The 24678-nt window shown below is 37.1% G+C and overlaps 1 protein-coding gene across 3 annotated transcripts in view; it reads right to left on the bottom strand.

The window, feature by feature from the left end:
* Nucleotides 1-24678, bottom strand: part of NUP107 (nucleoporin 107) — a 48568-nt gene that overhangs the window by 9033 nt on the left and 14857 nt on the right. For all 3 annotated transcript variants that reach the window (XM_046013340.1, XM_046013342.1, XM_046013341.1), the window contains 14 exons: nt 24506-24554; nt 18576-18647; nt 18043-18131; nt 16627-16705; nt 14197-14310; nt 9680-9770; nt 9451-9527; nt 7029-7088; nt 6210-6355; nt 6040-6088; nt 2540-2609; nt 2005-2123; nt 636-674; nt 180-330 (listed from right to left, as the gene is read on the bottom strand). In XM_046013340.1, coding sequence (XP_045869296.1) covers nt 180-330; nt 636-674; nt 2005-2123; nt 2540-2609; nt 6040-6088; nt 6210-6355; nt 7029-7088; nt 9451-9527; nt 9680-9770; nt 14197-14310; nt 16627-16705; nt 18043-18131; nt 18576-18647; nt 24506-24554 — 1205 coding nt within the window. The remainder of the gene's footprint in view (nt 1-179; nt 331-635; nt 675-2004; nt 2124-2539; nt 2610-6039; nt 6089-6209; nt 6356-7028; nt 7089-9450; nt 9528-9679; nt 9771-14196; nt 14311-16626; nt 16706-18042; nt 18132-18575; nt 18648-24505; nt 24555-24678) is intronic.

The following is a 24678-nucleotide window of genomic DNA, read 5'->3' on the forward strand; positions in this document are numbered from 1 at the left end:
AACAGGGATATTCTACACAAGTTACAGGATAAGTTATTTTATTCCTAAAACAGAATTTCATCAAAAATTTCATTCTTTTTCTCTCAAGAGAAGATTTAAAACTAGAAAGATAAATGTTACTAATGCCAAAATGATAACTTGCCTCTGAAACCCAACAAAAAGTTCTCAACCATTTTTACCTGCTTCTTTAGCCAGTTCCAGGCAATGGTGGCGCTGCTCAAATTCTGTAACACCTTCCAAAAATAATGCATACTGGGCTACAGCTAGGTCTTGAGGCAAATGACAGGTATAAAATGCTATGAGATTTGTATGCTTTTCATTTATTAAAAGCTGAAAAAACAAAAAGATCAAAGTATGTCAATAAAAACAACAGGTTCTGGTCTCAGCAGTGTTTTTTAAAAAATTCACTTCAAAATTTCAAACATTAATGAGAGATTCATATAGATGTGGATTTGTGCTACTGAACAGAATGATTTTAAATTCTAAATAAAATATACTTAAGTAATTAAAAGATCTCTTACAGATTCTGATGACTTTCCCACCACTGAGCATTAAAACATTAACATTCTGATTTTTGTTTCCACCAAAACAGTAAAAAAAAAAATAAAATCAAATTGTGGATTCTTAAAGTTTACCTGTATGTATGTCTTTAAAATTTCAATGGAAACTTCTTCCTTCATAGAAAAAAAAGATATAATTCAATTATAAACACAACTGCTTATATGTACCAGCACGGTATCTAATAAAAATTCTATTAAATGATTGAATGATTTTAGTATTTACCATGGAGCAATGACTACATGCTAGGCTAAGTGCTTAGCAAAGTTTATATGCTGCCCAAATGAACCTTCCATAACTCTTTGTGGGTAGTTACTATCATTGCTCACAATTTACAGAGGAAGAAACTAAGTTTCTAAACTAAGAAAACTACAGAGGTTTTTATTTTACCCAGAATTACATACTAGAAGCTGCTGAGTAAGGATGCAAACCCAGGATTCTTACTCCAAAGCCCAAGCTTTCAACTACTGTTTATCATTCTGTCTTCTATAGGTACTAAAATGTTACCATCATTTAGGAAAAAGAAACAAAAAGAAAACAAAGGTTTGAAAACTCACATAGAAAAAGGAGTCTTATTCATTTAGCTTCTCAGGTTGATTTAGGACTGGGTACTGATGAGGATAAAGTTATGAATTTATCAAAAACCACATAAGGCACCTGGGTTGCTCACTCTGGATGAGCATCTGACCTCAGAGCCTGTCATAATCTCAAAGTGCTGGGATCCAGTCCCACATTGGGCTCCCCGCTCAGAGGCAAGTTGGCTTGTCCATCTGTCCCTCCCTCAGCACATTCACATGTGCTAATAATAAATCTTTTTAAAAAATTACTTAACACCCCCACACCCCCACTGGTATTCTGCATCCATAGACTAGAGCCCTAAAGGGTCATCCACAGTGAGATATCACTGAGCGACCATATAAGACTGTCTAGAAGACTTCTATACCAGGGCGCTTGGGTGGCTCAGTCGATTGAGGGTCTGCCTTCAGGTCAGGTCATTATCCTGGGGTTCTGGGATTCATATCTGGGGTTCATGTCAGGCTCCTGGCTTGTTCCACTCCCATGGCCCCTCCCCCCATGTCCCTCTCCCTCTCTCTCAGATAAATAAAATCGTAAAAAAAAAAAAGACTTCTGGGGCACCTGGGTGGCTTAGAGGGTTAAGCCTCTGCTTTCAGCTCGGGTCATGATCCCGGGTCCTGGGATGGAGCCCCGCATCGGGCCCTTTGCTCCACAGGGAACTTGCTTCCCTTCCTCTCTCTCTGCTGCCTCTCTGCCTACTTGTGATCTCTGTCAAATAAATAAAATCTTAAAAAAAAAAAAAAAAGACTTCTGTACCCTTACCACCATTTCTAGGAAAAAAAACACACACAAAAAAGTAGCATGTTTTCCTGATGAGAGGTATAGAGCATCACCCCTACAAAGGACAGTCAATTGTTCTTTTTTATTTACTTTGATCTGTAGTCCCAGAGTGTGGAAAAACAAAATGAGGTGAGTCATAAAGCGGAGAAGGTGTCCAGGTAGATTGTTTCTGCTTTTGGAAAGCCATTTGTTAAATTCATTCATCAAACCTACAAGCCATCAAAGCAAAAATTCAGTAATAGGAATAAAGACCAAAAGAATAGAAATAAACATTACTAAGGATATTTACTGTATTCCTATAGTACTATGAAATCACTACCTCATTGTTAATAACCCCCATATAAAACAGACACAGGATTAAATTCAAGCTCTACTGTCTAACAATTAATAGCTGCATTCAAATCAGCTGATATAAAGATTAAAAGATGTGGTGAATTGTGCACTGTTGTGATAACTTTTTAACGGGCTCCCTGCTCAGCGGGGGTCTGCTTCTCCCGCTGACCCCTCTCCTCTCATGCTCCCTCTCTCTCTCTCTCAAATAAATAAATAAATAAAATCTTAAAAAGAAAGAAAGAAAGGAAACAAAGAACTCATAGAAAGTAAAAACAAAAGTATAGTATCTTACCATCAATGTCTCCCAGGATAAGGAACTTTTGAACTATATGATAATGTTCTTGATTCTCTTCCAAAACTCTCTGAAAAAATTTTTACATTTTCCATAAATCTCCCAGTGGTCATTCTTTAGTATGTATTCATTAGTAAGCCAAAATGTCCACTTTTGAAACAATATAAAGGAAAAGTTGCACATGAGGGGTCTTAGGAGATGAAAACAAATTTGAGAAAGTAATGCCTTTGGAATACACTCAAGCTGAACAATCGCTGAAAGCAGAGAACTGTGATAAAACAATTTAATCTCTGAATATTATTACTTTCATTTTTTATATTTTACTATGTTTTTCTTGGCACTCCACGGTGAGCCAGAAAGGAAGGGCACATGTAACCTAAGCAAAACAAACTATAAGATTTCTCCAAAAAGGAACAGCAGTTGTTGAAAGCATTCCTTTGTGTTCTCTTCTGCACACGGCACCATACATTAACAGAAGCCACCAAAATAGTGATTAGACAGAGTAGAAAAAACTACAAGTGACCTTCTGTTGCACTGTTTGGAAGCAAATAGTTTATTTCTTTTTTGTCAAATACATTTTAATTTTTTATTTCATTATCTAACTTTTCTTTCAGCATTCATTCTTGGTTACATTCAAATCTTTGCTCTATCTGGAACTGATTTTAAAATGTGGCATGAGGTAGGGATTTAGCTGCTTTCCTCCAGACAGAAAGCCAATCATGCCCTTATCATGTATGTATGTATGTAAATAAATCCCTCTTCCTTTGAAATGAAAGATCACCTCTGTCATCTATAAGTGCTAATACATTTTGGATCTAATAACGATGTCTGTGTTTCACTGATCTATTTATTCATTCCTGTGTTAAGTGCATATTGTTTTGTTGTATAATTATTTTGTTTTATTATTAAGGCAACTAGTGCATATTATTCTTTTTCAAATTTTCTTGCCATTCTCACTTATTCTTCTATTTGTAAAATTCTCCGTTTAGAAATAATCCTCCAGGGGCATCTGGGTGGCTCAGTGAATTAAAGCCTTTGCTTTCAGCTCAGGTCATGATCCCAGGGTTCTGGGATCGAGGCCCACATTGGGATCCCTGCTCAGCAGGGAGCCTGCTTCCACCTCTCTCTCTGTGTCTGCCTTTCTGCCTACATGTAATCTCTGCCTGTAAAATAAATAAATAAAAATCTTAAAAAAAAGAAAAGAAAAGAATCCCCCAAAGATTAAGTTTCTATGTTAATTTGGAATGGCTTACATTTACATCAAATCCTCTCATCCAGGAACATGGTAGATCTACTTATACTCATGTCTTCCAATAAGATTCTATAGTTTCTTTTTGGAAGTCCTCAAACCCTTAGTTAATTTTATTCCTATGTATCTTATGGCTTTGGTCAATAATTTAATGCGACTTTTTTGCAGGGAGCACTAAATCCTTTTTTAATTAGTTGTGAAAAGTACAGACAGGCTATGATTTTGGGGGGTAACTTTGTCTTGAATTTAGGTACTTAAAAATTCTCATTCTTTTATTAAATCCTAGTAATTGAATCTTGAGTTTCTAGATTTACACTTTCATCATATGTAAATATTCCCCCCTTTCTAATATGTATATCTATTCCTTTACTTGTTTTATTTTTAATTAGCTGGAATCTCCACAAAATAACCGACTGGTAAGAAATACTTGACAGAAGAAGCATTAATTTCTTTACTATACAGTCATATATAGTAAAAAGGAAAGATAAAACTCAACAGAAAAATAGGTAAAAGATGTGAATAGGAAATTCACAAATGGTCAATAAACACAGGAAAACTTGCTCAGCCTTATGAATAGACAAGGAAGTAAGAGCAGAACAGCAAGTTCTTATTTCCCACCTAATCTGATACATTAGCAAAAAATTCAAAGTGTGACATCTGGGACTGGTGAGAATGCAGGGAGATGGCTGCATTAATAAATTACTTATGGGACTATGAATTAAATGCTACAACCAGGTAATTAATTTAATATATATCTACTCTTTATTTCAGCAACCCTGCTTTTAGGACACTTATCCTAAAATAGGACTAGTAGATAAGCATATATGTATATAAGAATGTTCACTGAAGTGCTAGAAACAATCTAAATACATTAAAAGAGGAATGATTAAAAAGAATAGGTCAGGTTACCCTAAATCTATATCCCCTAACTTGGAGAAAGTATCATTAAAAGAAAAAAAAAAACTAAACAAACCAAAAAACAAACAGTTGAGGTGCCTGGGTGGCTCAGTTAAGTGTCTGACTCCTGATTTCAGCTCTGGTCATGATCTCAAGGTTATGAAACTGAGCCCTGTGTCTGGCTCCATGCTTGGGCTCTGCACTGGGCCTGGAACCTACTTAAGATTCTCTTTCTCAGTGCATCTGGGTGGCTCAGTGGGTTAAGGCTCTGCCTTCGGCTCAGGTCATGATCTAAGGGTCCTGGGATTGAGCCCCACATCGGGCTCTCTGCTCTGCGGGAAGTCTGCTTCCCCCTCTCTCTCTGCCTGCCTCTCTGCCTACTTGTGATCTCTCTGTCAAATAAATAAATAAAATCTTTAAAAAAAAAAAAGATTCTCTTTCTCCCTCTGCCCCTACCCTTCCATGCAATCTCTCTCTCAAAAAGTTAATAAAAACAAAACACTCCTCGCAAGTTAGAGAGTAATGCATGTAATATGATGCAAAAAAAAAAAAAAAAAAAAAAAAAAAAAACCCCAACAAGAAAAATCAAAATCATATCTCGGAATTATCTACATTATTTACACATATTTGTAAGATTATGGAGAAGGAGAAAGATATGGAAGACTATATAGCTATATATTTTATCATCTCTGGGGAATGAGAATAACCATAAAGCAGTTGGGAAGAAGTTACTTTATAGTTTTGCTATATAGATTTTATTTATACGTTTGGATTATTTTGCTACATAATTCAGTTATTTAAAATTATTTATGAGAATATTACCTAAAAATATTGATTATTTTAAGATCTAGGAAATGTCTTGTTCATTTTCCATTAATATTTTTCTTTTTCAAAAAGAGATAAATTAGCTTACATGCATACCCTTATTTTAAGATGAACCCAATCCTGAATCAAAGAGACAGAAATGATGTATCATTTAAATATGCAATTAAGTCCCTTCCTTTTAAAGAATGTCTCTCATTTAGGGGCACCCGGTGTGCTCTGTTGGTTAAGGGTCTGCCATCTGCTCAGGTCATGATCTCAGGATCCTGGGATTAAGCCCCACATCAGGCTCCCTGCTCAGTGGGGAGTCTGCTTTTCCCTCTCCCTCTACCTCCCTTCCTAACCCCATTTGTGCTCTCTCTCTCAAATAAATAAAATCTTAAAAAAAAAAAAAAAGTCATTTAGATAAGAGGTAAGGAAAAGGAGAAAATGTAACAGTTTCAGGTATTTTTTTGCTTTTCAGATACATGGCACAACGGCATAACATTGTTTCCTATTCCAGTTATCCTAAAATGTTCTTACTAATACTTACCTTTTTATCAGTAGCTTGAAGTTCTTCGAATACCTTTTCTAAGGTCCAACTTTAAAAAGAAAATAGGAAAGGATAAAACAATATTAATGATATGAATAAGGGCTACAATACAAAACTTTACAGAGCATGCTGCAAATCACCAAGACAAAAAACCAAAAAAACAAACTCACTTTGCTTCCAAATACTCCCTAGGGAGTTCTTCAGTTTCATCCAGATTCACTACCGACGTCCGGATCTCCTGTTCTACCAAACTGTCCACCATCACCCGGAAGTAGGCCCACACTGTGTCTTCCCAGGTGTCACAGACAGGAAGCAGCTTTTTCCCCATGCCAAACCAAAAACACATATACAGTTAACAAGGGGTGGGGAGGGCAGTTACTTCCATTGATATGGACTATAAAGTCATTTTAATGACATAAAACATAGTGGATTGTAATATACATACCAAATAGCCCTTTACCCCACCCATACCAATCTTCTAAAAAGTTTTAACTATTAAGATTTTTTCCATACTCAGTTCACAACAGCATCAATTTTCCGCGTTGGATGTAAGATGGTGTTTCAACTAGTTATTACAACACACACAAACAGCTATAAAATACAGGGGGTGGTGGGGTTTGCAAGAAATACACATATGCAAACATAGGACAATCCCAACAGTCACTATGCCTCAGTGGTACACTTCTGTATAAACCTATGGACACTATAAGTCATCAATAAATGTGTTTTGTAAAAAAATATACATATATATTGGAATTAAATTTATAATTCTTAGAAATTAAAGTCTGATTCCATTTATTATAACATCATTTTGTGTATGGCATACATGAAATTAAGCAGCTCAAGTCACTATTCTATTTTATGATTATTGCTGTCACTGCTACTCTTAGAAAGTAGCTTAAGCTTATAAAATTTATTATATATGAATATTAGAATATGTATCTGATTTTGATCCACAGGGGAAAAATGAATTAAAATAGATTACATACCTGCTTGAGATTTCCACTTAAAGCTGCATAAATTGCCCTCTCGTATCTATTAAAAAGCTCCTGAAACACAGTGAGTATAAATGTGAAATAACTGTTTTTTCTAAGGATGTAAATTTTTTCATAATCTGGAATTTTATAATGTCTTCTAAACGGCCTTATTTATTCACTTGATAGCTCCTAAACTTTAGTTAAAGATCTAGTGGGGCAGTAAGAAGGACTCCTTGGGGGTGCTAGGGTGGCTCAGTTGGTTGAGTGACTGCCTTCGGCTCAGGTTATGATCCTGGAGTCTTGAGATTGAGTCCTGCATCAGCTAGTCCTGCTCAGCGTGGGGTCTGCTTCTCCCTCTGATCTTCCCCCTCTCATGCTCGCTCTCTCTCTCTCTCTCAAATAAATAAAATCTTAGGAAAAAAAAAAAGGACTCCTTGGTTTGCTGATATAGGCAGTGCTAAAATCTTCAGGAAAAATCAATCATCTCAATTTCAAACATAGGACGAAAGATCCAACTCTAACTGATGCTTTGATTACTTATCATAGTCAAATTTTATTCCAGATAGATCTGGAGTAGCTGTTTTCCTCTAGGAAGCTCCTAAATGCCTAACACTACTTGACACTTACCTAAGAACATCAAAACAAGGCACCTGGGACCTGTCTTTTATCAGTCTGCATTTAATTCCTAAGCAGGACTAATTATGTTTATCAAATTAGCTCATTTTACTATCAGATTCTATTCATGGCACTTCCTGCTTTCTTATCATCTAAATAAGACTTCAGAGACTTTCACTATACACCTGAATCCTCCTCTGCCTTTGTTTCCAATCACCCTTTTGACTACTCTTGTTCCTTCCTTTCCACTATCAATATTATCCTAGGACAGGCTCTTAATATTTAGTGTCCGAATAATTCCAACAGGCTCCTAACTAGTTTCTCAATTTTTAAGCCTATTTTTTTTTTAACTGTAATGTTAATCTTCTTAAAGCACTGTTATCATGTGCTCTCAAAGTTTTGATGGTTCACTACTATCAATGATATATACTCCTTCTTTAGAGAAACACTTGAGGACCACCAATGCCTGTTCTTTTTTTTTTTTTAAAGATTTTATTTATTTGACAGACAGAGATCACAAGTAGGCAGAGAGAGAGGAGGAAGCAGGCTTTGGGCCAAGCAGAGAGCCTGATACAGGGCTCCATCCCAGGACCCTGGGATCATGACCTGAGCCGAAGGCAGAGGCTTAACCCACTGAGCCACCCAGGTGCCCCCAATGCCTGTTCTTAATTTAACATTTTCAATCATCTTTTCCATTAGTTCTGTTCCAACCTTTGTTTTGAAAATGTGAATTTGCTCCAGTGCAACTGATCTATCAAGGAACAACTTAAACATAATGCAAATTTCTCATAACACAAATTTCATGTATAAGAAACACTAGGTGAATGCAGGAAACCACACCGAGCTGAATGGAGCCAGTTATCAATACACAAAACTAACATATCTCAAATATCTATCTGCCACCTCACTTCATTAGGTATATTATAAGCTAACTCCATCCATATCAAGTGTTACAATATTCTTTTTAATTTCAGCTAACCTCCTTCTACACCTCACAGTAACTCACAAGCTGCAACGCCCTGACACTCAAATCCACAAGTAAACTTTAGTGTTTTTTCAAGGTAAAATGCCATATTTACTGTAGCATTTGTGTATTTCCTGTTTAACAGGGTTTTGTTAAGTTTTTATCTTTTGACTTGTCGCCGATGGTTTTTGAGTACTGTGCTCGAAACTCTATTTTCCCCAAAAGGCCTGTGGGTTTTCTGCAAAATTTTGCATGCTGCAGTGATTTTTTTTTTTTTTTTTTTTTTTTTAGGAATGCACAGGTCATGTGATATTGTAACAGAACTGACTCTATTTCCTTTTATGAGCTCTCTGCTCCAACCTGATAGTCCTAGGCCTACCACCTACCATTAGGTTTTCCAACTTATATATCCTACCAAGTATTCCTTCCTCTTCTTTTCATATCCAACAACTCAAATCCTAGTAATCTTTAAAACTGCAATTCAATTCTCTTCCCTGGGAAGCCAGATTTAGCCCAAATGCTTATTCTCTGAATTCACTTGATACCTCTTTTCTATTTTTGCCTTTTATCAGTATTTGGGCCCCTGCCTGGCTCAGACAATGTGATCAGAAGTTTTCTGAAAATAGGGGCGCCTTCCTGGCTCAGTTAGCAGAGCATGCAACTCAATCTCAGGGTTGTGAATTCGAGCCCCACAACTGGGTGTGGCACCTACTTTAAAAAAAAAAAGTTTTTGGAAACAGAAACCTTAGTGTTTTACCACTCTAAATGTTTCATCAGCAGGCCTGCAATTAATTAAAATTAAATTAATAAAATTAATTAAAAATCAGTATCAATAAAGAATTTCTTGTATCTTACATCTTCTGCCATTCTCCAACAACTGATTTTCCAAATGATTCTATATGGATTCCCTTCTACAGGTTCTAATTCTGTTCCTATAAAACAGTAAAAGAAATAAAAATTTACAGTTTAAAATAGAGAACTCCTTATTTCAACAATTTCTAAAAACAAAAGCTATGCTTCATAAAGACTGGCATTTAGAGCTAAATATATCATCTCATTCTGAGAATCAAATCTACTAAAATACCTCCATTCACATTAGGGTCATGGTAGAGTTTCCAGCCTTCAAGTGTTGCAGCTCTCCATGCTTGACCACAACGTTTACAGAGTCGTTGTGCCTTTAGAAACAAAAAGGGGCAGTCAGTCATATAACCAGAGTTAAAAGCATTTGTGACTTAAAGAAAAGTATAAGCAGGGGTGCCTGGGTGGCTCAGTCAGTTAGGCATCTGTCTGCCTTTGGCTCAGGTTCCGAGATCAAGTCCCGCATTGGGCTCCATGCTCAGCCAGGAGCCTGCTTCTCTCTGTCCCCCCTCCACTTGTGTTCTCTCTCTCAAATAAGTAAATAAAATCTGGGCACTCAGTTGGTTAAGTGACTGCCTGTGGCTCAGGTTGTGATCCCAGGATCCTGGGATTGAGCCCCACGTCGGGCTCCTTGCTTAGCGGGAGTCTGCTTCCCTCTCCCTCTCTCCCTCTGCTATCTGCTCCCCCTGCTTGTATTCTCTCTCTCTGTGTCAAATAAATAAAATCTTTAAAAATGAATGAAAAAATGAATAAATAAATAAATAAGAAAAGTATAAGCAATATATGTCAGGATTAGATAATTTAAAGCACAGTATTTCAAAGGACAATGTAGGCAACTAGTACTGGCATTTCACTTTGCCACCAGCCAGCATGTTTCTTCTGTGATCTCTGCCTTTCTTTCTTTCCCTAATAATCCTTTTGGTTTTGGGCTTACTAACTGGCTCCCATGGTGCCCACAAGCATTTAGTTCCACTAGAGACAAATGGGGCTTAAGAGATTGATATGACCGCTGATCCACGCAAAAGTATTATGAAAAGCAGGCTCTATAATGACAAGGCGCTAGTGCTCATTCAGCCCACTGATATTTATGTTAACTGTGACCAAACAGATGAACTTAGACTAATCAGCGAAACATACCAGTGAGATAGAGACCATCACCTCTTTAGGAACTGTCTCTTCCCCATTTAGTTCATATGGCTTAGGTAAGATCCTTGATCCCACCTCTGAACTCTAGGATTAGGGATGTGACCTAACAAGAATCACTCCCAGGGCTCTTGGTGGAGATTCTGAGAAGGAGACATACTCCTTCTGCTGGAAATGCTAGCTGGCAGGAGGATGTAAGCCTGGGGCTGCTGGGACATCACTGACATGAGGCTTCTTGAGAATGAAGCCACACAGAGAGGGACAGAGCCAAGAGCCTGGGAAAGAGATGGTATCCTCGTGGGACATCTTTTGAGTTCCTGGATCCTGCTTAAAATAAAATATAACCCCCTATACTTCCCTGTTCCACAAACCAATCAATTCCTCCCTTGTAAATAACCCGAGTTGGGTTTCTATCACTTGAAGTTAGAGAACCCAATTAATATAACCAGTTATAGAATACCCTACCCAAACATTATTCTGGATTTGTGGCTATTAAAAATTATAAATGTTATGTAGTAACATGGAAAAATGTTTTGATATGCTATCTAAAAAAGGAAGGATAAAATAAATCAGATATAAAAGAACAAATATTGCATGATTCCATTCACATGAAATAGCTAGAATCGGCAAATTCATAGAGACAGAAGTAGATCAGAAGTTATCAAGGGCTGAGGGAAGGGAGAAATGAGTTATTACATACTGGTTACAGAGTTTTTGTTTGGGTTGATGAATAGACTTTTGGAAACATGTAATGGTTTCATAAAATTGTAAATGCAATTAATGGCATTGAAATGTACTCTCAAAAAATGGTTAAAATGACAAATTTTAGGGCATGTGCATGGCTCAGCCGTTAAGCATCTGCATTCGGCTCAGGTCAAGATCCTGGGGTCCTGCGATCGAGCCCTGTGTCGGGCTCCCTGCTCTGTGGGGAGCCTGCTTCTCCCTCTCCCACTTCCCCTGCTTGTGTTTCCTGTCTCACTGTATCTCTCTCTCTCTGTCAAATAAATAAAATCTTCAAAAAATAAAATGACAAACTGTGTTATACTTTACTACAGTGAAAAAAATAAATAATGCAATGTATCAAAACTACTGACTTGCATATTTTAAATACAAGATAAGGGGGGCACCTGGGTGGCTCAGTGGGTTAAAGCCTCTGCCTTTGGCACATGTCATGATCCCAGGGTCCTGGGATCGAGCCCTGATTTGGGCTCTCTGCTAGGCAGGGAGCCTGCTTCTCCCTCTCTCTCTGCCTGCCTCTCTGCCTACTTGTGATCTCTCTCTGTGTCAAATAAATAAATAAAATCTTTTTAAAAAATAAATAAGCAAATAAATACAAGATAAGGGAAGAATTATATAGTATGTGAACCATATCTCAATAAAGTTGCTAAAAAAAAACCCTCAATGTATTATACCATTACTATGATTATGTTCAAAAGAGGTACAAAAGAAAGGTCTTATCAAAAGATAATGAACAGAAATACTGGCAAGGATGTGGAGAAAAGGGAACCCCTGCACACTGCTGGTGGAAATGCAAACTGGTACAGCCACTGTGGAAAACAGTAAGGAGGTTCCTTAAAAAATTTAAAATAGAAAAACCATGTGATCCAGTAATTCCACTTCTGAGTATTTATCTAAAGAAAATAAAAACATTAACTTGAAAATATATATATACCCTCCTGTTCACTGCAGCATTTACAATAGCCAAGATACAGAAACAACCTAAGTGTTCACTGAGGGATAAATGGTAAAAAGATGTGTTACAAAGGTATACAATGGAGTATTATTTGGCCAAAAAAGAAACATATCTTGCCATTTGCACCAACATGGATGACCTAGAGGACATTACACTAAGTGAAATAAGTCAGACTAAGAAAAATATCACATGACCTCTCTTATTATATTTGGAATTTAAAAAGTAAACAACAAAAGCAGCTCATAAATACAGGGAACAGTGGTTGCCAGAGGTGGGCTTGGGAGAGATGGATGAAGGGGGTCCAAAGGTAAAAGAAAAAAAGAAAAAAAAAATCTTGTTCTCTTGTCAGGTCTTTTTGAGGCTCTAAAAGTTTCTTCATGTGTAAAGTGAAAATGTTAATAATTATGAGAGTTCTCATTTATTGACTATTTACTGTGAGCCAGACACTGTGCTGGGTACTTCACACAAATTACCTCACATGCAGCCAAAGAGAAAGGTGCTAATTATTTACCTGTTCAGTAGGTGAGAAAATTGGGGCACAAAGATGATGATTAGGTTACTCATGGACAAACTGTGAGTGGTACAGCCAGAGCGACCACACTGTAACAGAACATTCCAACCTTGATTATTTCACTAATCCTGTGACCTTGGAAGTCACCCAAACTGTCTGAGCTTCAGGGTTGTATTACTGTTTGCTTGTAAATGAAAACTATGGAAAATATGGACTTTACTGAAGCTCTTGCTATCGCTAAGAAAAAAAGAGGCAGAAAAAAAAGAGTGCTGCAAGTAAATAATAATAATTTAAAAACCCCACTATCTGTGGTTATGTAAATGTAGTGGGACCTTGAGAGTTGTTGTTTTTTAAGCCTTCAGTAATGCGATATTTTTGTTTTCTGTTTTTAAAAAATATATCCTTATATGCTATTGTGATTCCTAGTTATTTCCCTCATCACCAGGCAGTAGCTGGAACTTAAATTATTACCCTAAGCTTGAAGGTCTTAGGCATCAGACTGTCTCACCTCAAGAGTCAGCAAAGCCATTCAGTAAGCTAGATATTTCAAATTCTGTATGTAAGATCTTAACTATCACAAGAGATTTTATTTTTTTAATTTTTTTTAAAGATTTTATTTATTTGACAGACAGAGATCACAAGTAAGCAGAGAGACAAGCAGAGGGGCCGGGGGGGAGGGGGAAGCAGGCTTGCTGCCGAGCAGAGAACCCAATGCGGGCCTTGATCCCAGCACCCTGGGATCATGACCCGAGCAGAAGGCAGAGGCTTTAACCCACTCAGCCACCCAGGTGCCCCACAAAAGAGATTTCAAAAAGTGAGATTTAAAGGAAGAAGTCTGAGGACCATTCAGGGGTTTACAGGGTCACCCAGAAGAGCAATTAGGGCCAGACTCATTTTTACTCTTAAAAATCAGAACTAAAGGGGCGCCTGGGTGGCTCAGTGGGTTAAAGCCTCTGCCTTCGGCTCAGGTCATGATCCCAGGGTTCTGGGATCGAGCCCCGCATCGGGCTCTCTGCTCTGCGGACAGCCTGCTTCCTCCTCTCTCTCTCTGCCTGCCTCTCTGCCTACTTGTGATTTCTGTCTGTCGAATTAAAAAAAAAAAAAAAAAATCAGAACTAAAAATAAGGGGGTTATGCCTAGGGTATGCGGTACAATACTGGGAGGCAAAATTTGACTTCTTCAAAAGAATTTCCTATTAGAGTTGCACAATCAAGAATGCACTGCTTTCTGAAGCAATGTGTTTCTTATCACTGGAAACATTCAAACAGGAAGTAGATCCATAAATACTGTGGAAGAGATTATTGCATCGAGGAGACAAACTAGGTGGTCACAAAGATCCCTTCCAACTTGAAAAGTCTATGACTCTGAAACTGAAGCAGCAGGATATATGACTTACCTCTTCTGTCATTCCGGCACGGATTAAAGTGAAAAGATACTTGAGTAATCGGACTTCATCTTCTCTATCCAGATCATCAAGCGGCATTTTCTGTCTAATAGGAGCATCAGGGTCCTAACCAACCCCCACCCCCCCAAAAAAAAAATCAATGATAAATTCTTCGTACCCACACACATTTTGAACATCACCAAGAGATGATAAATCTCCTGAGTTTATATACTGAAATAACTTTATTTACAATTTCTTTAAGTAACAAAGGTGGTGAAAATATCACAGGTATTCCAGAGAGACACACAACTATCTGCTGCCCATTCAAAACAAACTCTGTTGGCCCACAAAGGTACAGGTCTAGGTCAGGCAAGGCAGTAACACTACTATGGCAGCCTAGCCAGACAATTCTAAAAATGCTACTCATCATTCTAGCTGACATGAGCTGTACCCTGTTGTAGCAATTACAAAACCAAGTTAATTTTAAACAGAATTGAGGGCACCTGGGTGGCTCAGTCGTTAAGCCTCTGCCTTCGGCTCAGGTCATGATCCCAGAGTCCTGGAATCGAGAAGCCTGCTTCTCCCTTTCCCACTCCCCCTGCTTGTGTTCCCTCTCTCGCTGTGTCTCTGTCAAATTAAAAAAAAAAAACAAAAAAAACTTAAAACAAAACAGAATGAGGCCTAGATGTAGAATGAGCACAGAGGAAAACTAAAGGAGTTGACAATACATTCCGTAACTTGAAAATGCTTAGCAGGTATGTTGAGAACATACTGAGAAGAGAGCCCACTATGGAACTAAGACCATATAAAACACACCAGTGTCCAATAAAAAAAGTTTTAAGAACAGATTTCTAGTAAATAAAATCCACCTGAAACAGTTATTCCCACCAATATTTTTCATAGAACAAAATGTGCCTTTAAACATTTGGGATAACATATTGTCCTCACTTTTGCAGCAAATAGCACATGTGATCATGATGAATTTAAAGTGAAAAACTATTTTAATGTGACTCATTTCAAATGCTACTAAGTATATGGTAATATGAATATTGATTCAGAAAATAAAGTTTATAATATGGAAAATAGCTCTTTCACAAATATTCTGCAGACTGATACAATCATTCAGTTTTGGAACACAGTCTCTTTCTGGCAAGAAGGAAATCACTTTTCAGATGTTAAGATTAAATGATTTTTAGTTGCTTGCTACAGGGTAATTTAGCTATGATTTATTTCAAGCTCTTCTAGGTAGTTTCCAAAACAATTTTCATCAAAATCACTTTGGTACCCAATGGAATTCTATCAATTTTTCCAGTTGTTACTTATTTCTCCCACTTTTCATTAAAAATATTTAGTGCACGTCTCCACCTGTCACAAAGCCCTGTTCCTTTATTTCTACAGGAATTAGACTCCTGTTCTCTTCAATTCTACTGTTATTTCTATTACTCATATTCTGGAATGACCTTTCTAACGTCACGCTTTCTTCCCCTGCTTTTTATATGTAAGAGCTTTCTTCTTTTCTTTTTTTTTTTTTTTAAGATTTTATTTATTTATTTGACAGACAGAGATCACAAGTAGGCAGAGAGGCAGGCAGGCAGAGAGAAAGAGGGAGGAAGCAGGCTCCCTGCTGAGCAGAGAGCCCAACACGGGGCTCGATCCCAGGACCCCGTGATCATGATCACTGAGCCACCCAGGCGCTCCCCCCCCTTTTTTTTTAAGATTTTATCTATTTATTTGATAGAGAGAGACAGCAAGAGATAGCAAGAGAGAGCACAAGCAGCAGGGAGGTAGGTGAACAGAAGCAGGTTTGCCACTGAGCAGGAAACTCGACGTGGAGCTCAGTCCCAGGATCCCAGGACCACAACCTGAACTGAAGGCAGACACTCAACTCAGTTCAGCCACCCAGTCTCCCTATAAAAGAGCTTTCATAAGTCATCACCTTACAGTTGAAGGGTCATATCTTACTGTAAGACCAAAATTAATTTATTTTTAAAGCTGGGAAATCACTTTCTGAACCTTCTTTTACAATTTACAGTTCACGGGCCCCAGATATGTTCAAATACATTTCTTCAAATTCAAATGCAACTGAGTAGCTTTAGAGTTAAATGATATAATGCAAACTTTTGGGAAACCAAAACTAGGATCTGTGTGAATAAAAATTCTTTAGAAATTGTTTAGAAAACAATTACAGGGGGCGCCTGGGTGGTTCAGTTGGTTAAGTGACTGCCTTTGGCTCAGGTCATGATCCTAGAGTTCCTGGATTGAGTCCTACATTGGGCTCCCTGCTGAGCAGGGAGTCTGCTTCTCCCTCTGACCCTCTCCCTTCTCTCTCTCTCTCAAATAAATAAATAAAATAACTTTAAAAAATAAAAATAATAAATGAATTAATAAAATAAAAAACAATCATGGATCCTTGAAGACAACTTTCATTTCAAAGAAACTTACCAATTCAGTGACAAGGGGACGGACACTTCCTATGTAAGAAGGTAGCTGTCGCTGTTTCAGGGTATGCAGAGTGTTTTCCCTGTAAGAAAAAGTACAAAAGTTCTTACAGGAGTAATTTTAGTAGGTCTATTTAAGAAAATAAAATCAAGTCAAAGTAAGAAAAAGAGAGTACAAACTCAGAAATACATGCAAAAATGCTAAACAGAAAGAGGCATTTGAGCTCAGATGACTAATAATGCTGAACATGTTTTCCTGTCTTTATTGGCCATTCATCTGTCTGCTTCTGTGAAGTATCTGTCAAATCTTTGCCCTTTTTTACTGCATTATCCTTTAAAAAAATTTTTTTTTAAAGATTGTATTTATTCATTTGACAGACAGAGATCACAAGTAGGCAGAGAGGCAGGCAGAGAGAGAGGAAGGGAAGCAGGCTCCCCGCTGAGCAGAGAGCCCGATGCGGGGCTCGATCCCAGGAGCCTGGGATCATGACCTGAGCTGAAGGCAGAGGCTTTAAACCCACTGAGCCACCCAAGTGCCCCTCAAGATTTAATTTTTAACAAACACTGAATAGCACTAATCTCCTAGTTAAGCAAAGATGTAATGATGGACTTGCAGACTTTGTACAGGCATATTGTTACTGAACTGAAGCACAATCTGAACTTTTTCTTCAAGTCTTAAAATAAACTGTCCCTTTAACCTAGGGATGCTTCTTGACTTCAAGATTCTAAAATAATTTAGAAGTATTAAAGGATGTAGTGACCAAAGTTTTTTTAAAAAAAAAAAAAATCACAAGTAGCTGGAAACATAGCTGAAGTATCTTCTTGATGACCAAGTTACAATTATTAAGAAAATATATTCAGGTAACTGTTTGAAAATACATATCAGACATGTCATTATTCCGTTCTCAAGGTTTTGTATCACATTTAGAATAAAGTCCCATAGCTTTACCCTGGCCAGCCTACAAAGGTCCTATAGTATTTGACCCTCTTCAATCTCATTTCCTACCATACTTTTCTTTGCTGTGTTCACACTGGCCTCCTTATGTAAATACTTTGTTTTCTGATCTTTGCAGTTTCTGTTCCTGCCTAGAACACTTATCCCTCAGATGTTTGTGTTTTGCCTCCTCTCACTCACTACCTGTTACATTCTTAGAGAGGCCGGCCCTGATTACCTCTTCTATTTAAACTTGCACCCACTGTCATCCTCTATCTATTAACTCTGACACTTTTTTTCAAAGCTCTGATTTCCAACAGGCTACATATTTGTGGTCTAACGCTGTTAAACGATTATGACAACATAAAGGCAGAGTTTTTACCTGTTTTGCTGACAGACTGAATAAGCAGTAAGAACTGGGTATGTGTTGAAAGATAAACAAAACCAATGTTGAGTGACTTTAAAAATAAATGATTAGTAACTTACCAATACACTGATTTTGCATAAAATTCAATATTATCAGAAAAATCTCCAATCTCATCTTTGGCAATACTCTCTAGCCAATCCACCACAAGCTAGGAAAGAAAAAAAAAGAAGTATTAAGAAGTATTAAGAAGTATTAAGAGCCTATTAACTATAAAACCTGTCAGTGTTTTATTTAAAGTGATACTTCCATCCTTAATTTAAAAAAGGTTTCTATTAAAAAAAAAAAAAGTTTCTATTTAAAAAATACCAACTAACAATTTTCCTAACTACTTTTTACTTTTTAAAGATATACAAATATGGCAAAAGAAAGATATTTTCTATAGGAATAATACAATTCTTAAAAGGCTATTCCTGCAAATACTAGGGCTATTATTCAAAAATTGAAGAAAAAGGTTCTTAATGCCTTTTAATTACCAGTAAAAGATCAAAAAGAAAAAAAGTTAATGTTTTAAACTTAAAAAGTTTCAGTTCTTTGTATGTCATTTAGCTTTTCTTCATGTTTCATAAAAAGGTATTTCAAATTTTAGTCATACCTGACTTTGTCGGACAAGTGAATCTCTCTGAAATAATGCTTCCACCACCACTTTCTCACTGGCATTAAGAGCCTATTAAAAAATTATTTGAAGGAGAGAAAAAAAAAGATGTTCTAAGAATATTATTTTAATACAAAGGGAAAAGTGAATGACATAATTATATTTATTTACTTATTTTAAAGATTTTATTTTATTTATTTGACAGACAGAGATCACAAGTACGCAGAGAGGCAGACAGAGAGAGAGAGGGAAGCAGACTCCCCGCGGAGCAGAGAGCCTGATGCGGGCCTCGATCCCAGGACCCTGAGATCATGACCTGAGCTGAAGGCAGAGGCTTTACCCACTGAGCCACCCAGGCGCCCCTCACATAATTATATTTAATTACACAAAAACATTTAACCATACAACAAATCTGTGTATTCATGTTTGAAAAATTTTCGTAAGTAAATTTCAAACTGCTAGATCAATTTGCAGCTGCTCTTACTTGATACTTTAATTCTTTGATTACACTTCGAATTTTAAAATGTTACTTCCTCAGAGATGTTGTTGTGGGGAAAAATAAAACACAGAACAAATGAAATACAAAAAAATCTTAATAAAGGGCAGTAGGTAGTCATGTACATATCAGAAAGTAAACATTTAAAAAACTTTATATTCTTTTCACTTTACATAGCAGAAGTTGATAGGTAATAAAACTTAACAATCCAAGGGTCTTAAGACTGACTTTAAAAGACAACTTCAGGGGCGCCTGGGTGGCTCAGTGGGTTAAGCCGCTGCCTTCGGCTCAGGTCATGATCTCAGGGTCCTGGGATCGAGTCCCACATCAGGCTCTCTGCTCAGCAGGGAGCCTGCTTCCTTCTCTCTCTCTCTGTCTGCCTCTCTGCCTATTTGTGATCTCTCTCTCTCAAATAAATAAATAAATAATCTTAAAAAAAAAAAAATAAAAGACAACTTCACATAGATATTAGCAAGTAATATTAAGCAGTATATCAGAAGGTTTGTGACCAGTAGAAGCACGGGTCAAATCTATTAATTAATCCGTCTTATTTGTGGCTTAAAAAAAGGAAAAAGCAACATGAATACCTTGATAGTTGCCAAATGTCACTTGATTAAAAATAACTTTATAAATTAGAAATAGAAGAATATTTTGCCAATATAATGGACTATCTTGTTAAAACCTATAGCAAATGGTAACTATAGAGAGATATTCCTTCAAAATTGAGGAGATAAAGGCGCCTGGGTGGCCCAGTTGGGTGGGCATCTGACTTCAGCTCAGGTCATGATCTCAGGGTCTTGGGATAGAGCCCCACATTGGGCTACGTGTTGAGTGGGGAGTCTGCTTGTCCCTCTTCCTATTTCCCCCTCCCCTGCTTGTTCTCTCTCTTGGGGCACCTGGGTGGCTCAGTGGGTTGAGCCACTGCCTTCGGCTCGGGTCATGATCTCAGGGTCCTGGGATCCAGTCCCGCATCGGGCTCTCTGCTCGGCGGGGAGCCTGCTTCCCTCTCTCTCTCTGTGCCTGCCTCTCTGCCTACTTGTGATCTCTCTCTATAACAAAGTCATCACTATTTGTAGATAGAAAAATAAAACAATCATAGGAAAACTATTAAAACGAGTAAGTTCAGGGGTGCCTGGGTGGCTCAGAGGGTTAAAGCTTCTGCCTTCGGCTCAGGTCATGATGCCAGGGTCCTGGGATCGAGTCCCGCATTGGGCTCTCTGCTCAGCAGGGAGCCTGCTTCTCTGTCTCTCTCTGCCTGCCTCTCTGCCTACTTATGATCTCTGTCTGTCAAAAAAATAAAAAAACAAAGAACCCAAAAAACTAGTAAGTTCAATAATAGCTAAGTATATGATAATCTTCCTACATGTGCATGTCACTTGATTGGAATTAAACAGTGTTTGTAGAATGAATAAGTTAAAAGATTGAAAAGATGTTAGACGTATTTTAGGTGAAGAGCAGATTAACAGACATGTATGACTGAAATCATTTACTATAAAAATGTGTATTTATTTTCACTTTTGATTTATTTATAGTTGCTTCAAACATATAATCAGAAAATAAAAAGTAATTAAAGCCCAAAACACTACCTGGTCTTTATGATTTTAAAGGCATATTTTTACCACATCTTTAAAGAACAAGTCGTTTCCATGTTCTTTAAACAGAATATGAAAAAATGATGGGAGATATATGATCTTATTCTGAAGAGCTAACATAATTCAGAACCAAAACTGGATAAGGATAAGAAAATACATTTGCAAAAGTTCTCAATAAAATATTAGCTAATAAAATTTAGTAGTCTATTTAGGAATATATCATAACAGAGTTTATCCTACTTGAAGATAACTCAACATTGGCAAAATGCAAGCCACTACATTAATAAATTAAAGCAGATATTCATGGAGGCTAAAACACATCTGAGGGGCGCCTGGTGGCTCAGTGGGTTAAACCCTCTGCCTTCAGCTCAGATCTTGATCCCAGGGTCCTGGGATCGGGCCCTGCATCGGGCTCTCTGCTCGGCAGGGAGCCTGCTTCCTCCTCTCTCTCTGCCTATTTGTGATCTCTCTGTCAAATAAATAAATAAAATCTTAAAAAAAAAAAAAAAAGAACCACAAAATACATTTTAAAAAAATTTAAAAAAGAAATAAAACACTTCTGATTGTATTCAATACCCATCCCAACTCTTAACTGATTAAGACAGAAAAAGAAACCAAAACCCTTAATATACAATAAAACAAAAGTATTTTTTTTAAACAATTTTTCTTTTTTTAGATTTTACTTATTTATTTGACAGACATAGATGACAAGTAGGCAGAGCAGCAGGCAGACACAGAGAGGAGGAAGCAGGCTCCATGCTGAGCAGAGAGCCTGATGCAGGGCTCAATCCCAGGACCCTGGGATCATGACCCAAGCCAAAGGCAGAGGCTTTAAGCCACCGAGCCACCTAGGAGCCCCAAAACAAAAGCATTCTTATCAAAAGTCAGGAATAAGAAAAAAATGTCTATTACTAATATATTCAATGCTGTATGGGTGCTCCTAGCCAATGTTATAAGGCAAGTAAAAGAAACGAGATTAAAAGGATTAAAGGAAACTTACTATGTGTAGACAATTAGTGCCAATGTAGAAAAGTCAATAAAGTCAAATGAAAAAAATCAACTGGAGCTAGTAAGGGTTCATAAAAATGGCTTAATATGAGCTCTACACACAAATCATTAGCCTATTTTACAGTAATAAATAATTAGAAAATGTAATACGAGAGTCCATTCACGACATGATTCATATAGACTTTTATAGAGACAAGCACAGATTTACATAAACTATAAAAAATCTAAATAAATGGAGAGGGTGGAGGGATAAGGTAACTGGGTGATGGACATTTAGGATAGCAAGTGATATAATGAGCACTGGGTATTATATAAGGCTGATGAATCACACACCTGTACCTCTGAAACCAATAATATACTGTATGTTAAAAAAATCTAAATAAATGGAAAGATATGCTATGATCATAAGCAGATTCAACATGTAAAGATGTCACTTCGCCCCAAATTTACAAATTGAATAGCCACTTCAATAAATATCCCAGTAGGACTTTTAAAAAAATAAAAATTGCAAAGTTCATTTGGAAAAACGTGTGCAAAAATATATTTTTAAATGAGGGAGACTTATCTTGCCAAATACCAAAACTTCTGAATTAGAGACTCAGCTGTATAATATTGGTTTTCAAATAAATCAATCAATAAAACAGAAAGAAAATATATGTATAAATATGATAAATACATTTGTTTGATAAGTGGTGTTGGGACTAAATGGATATCCATTTGAAAAAAGTTAAATCTCTTTCTTACTTCAGAGACAAAATTACTCTAGGTGAATTCCAAGAGCTTATTACGAAGAAAATGAGATTTGGGTTTAGAAGAAAACACTGGAGAATATTTTATTTTATTTACTTATTTAAAGATTTTATTTATTTATTTGACAGACGAGATCACAAGTAGGCAGAGAGGCAGGCAGGCAAAGAGAGAGGAGGAAGCAGGCTCCATGCTGGCCAGAGAGCCTGATGCGGGGCTCAATTCCAGGACCCTGAGATCATGACCTGAGTGGAAGGCAGAGGCTTTAGCCCATTGAGCAACCCAAGTGCCCCTGGAGAATTACTTTAAAAATAGGTAGGAAAGGCCATCCTTAACAAGACACAAAATAATGAATGACAAAGGAAAACCTGACAGATGTGAACACAAAAAAGGGAAATGTCTGCTTGACAAAGACCCCTTAAAGTTGAAAGACAAGTAACAGAAGACTATCTTTAACATATACGAGGAAATAATAATTGGAAAATGAGTAAAGGATATGAATATAGAATTTGTATAAGAATATTAGTGCTTAAGGGGCACCTTGGTGGCTCAGTACGTTAAGCCACTGCCTTCAGCTCAGGTCTCAGGGTTCTGGGATCGACCCCTGCATCCTGCTCTCTGCTCAGCAGGGAGCGTGCTTCCCCCCCCCCCCCATCTCTCTCTGCCTGCCTCTCTGCCTACTTGTGATCTGTATGTTAAATAAATAAATAAAATCTTTAAAAAAAGGGAATATTAATGCTTAAGAATGAAGAACACTCCACCTTCCTAATGATCAATGATATGCATATTAAAATAACACACTTTTCCTTCAATTGAAAACACCAAATGATTGATATTAAACATTTTCACCCACCATCAGCACATTCCATTGGGAAGGCAATATGCAAATCTCTGTCAAACTTTGACCCAACAATTCATTTCTAGAAATGTAGAAAATTTTGGAATATACAGATAAATATGAAGAATGTTCATTGCATTATTGACTGGTATAGCAGAAATACTGGAAACAACCTAAATACGTTCATCAGAATGTCTGAAAAAATTATGGTTCACTTATACTCAAGCATACTATGAAAAAATAAGCTAAATCTACATGAACTGACATGAAAAAAATACAAATATTGATGAATAAAAAGGGAAAATCACTATAATATATAACTGAAATCATACTATACATTAAAAAAAAAAAAAAAAACCAACTAGTGGGGGCACCTGAGTGGCTCAATTGTTAATCACCTGCCTCGGCTTAGGTCATGATCCCAGAGTCCTGGGATGGAGCCCCACTTCAGGCTCTCTGCTTAGTGAGAAGCCTACTTCTCCGTCTCCCACTCCCCGTTTGTGTTCTTCTCTCACTGTGCCTGTCAAATAAATAAAACCTTAAGAAACAAAAACAAAAACAAGGGGCGCCTGGGTGGCTCAGTGGATTAGGCCGCTGCCTTCGGCTCAGGTCATGATCTCGGGGTCCTGGGATCGAGCCCCGCATCGGGCTCTCTGCTCTGCAGGGAGCCTGCTTCCTCCTCTCTCTCTGCCTGCCTCTCTGCCTACTTGTGATCTCTCTCTCTGTCAAATAAATAAATAAAATCTTTAAAAAAAAAAAAAAAACCAAAAACAAAAAAATTATGTGTATGTATAAACATATAAGGATACACAGAAAAGTGTCTGGTAGCAGAAAGACTGAAGAGTAAGAGAGATAAAAGAGGACTTTTACATTTTACTCTATAATACAAATTGATATTTAATCATTTTATGAGATTATCTTTACTTATAAAAAAAAATTTTTTTTAAAGATTTTATTTATTTATTTGACAGAGAGAGAGATCACAAGTAGGCAGAGAGGCAGGCAGAGAGAGAGGGGAAAGCAGGCTCCCCCCCGAGCAGAGAGCCCGACTCGGGGCTTGATCCCAGGCCTCTGAGATCATGATCTGAGCCAAAGGCAGAGGCTCAACCCACTGAGCCACACAGGTGCCCCTTCACTTGTAAAATTTTAAAAATGAATAAACTCAAGATGATCAAAAATAAAATTCTATTACTAAAAACCATTTTAATTTTAAAATATTTATAGAGGAAAAAATTAATCTCAAGCTTACAGTAACTGCAAACGTATTTTCCTCTTCTAATGCAGATTGTACTCTGTCTCTGAGGAAAAATAACACAAAATAAAAAAGCCTTAATTTATATATGAAATCACCTCTTAAACTACATATATACACAAACTTGTATTCTAGTTAGCATAAATGAATGAGTTTCCAGTCAAACTTAA

Source organism: Meles meles, chromosome 7, assembly GCF_922984935.1.
Source record: "Meles meles chromosome 7, mMelMel3.1 paternal haplotype, whole genome shotgun sequence".
Taxonomy (NCBI): domain Eukaryota; kingdom Metazoa; phylum Chordata; class Mammalia; order Carnivora; family Mustelidae; genus Meles; species Meles meles.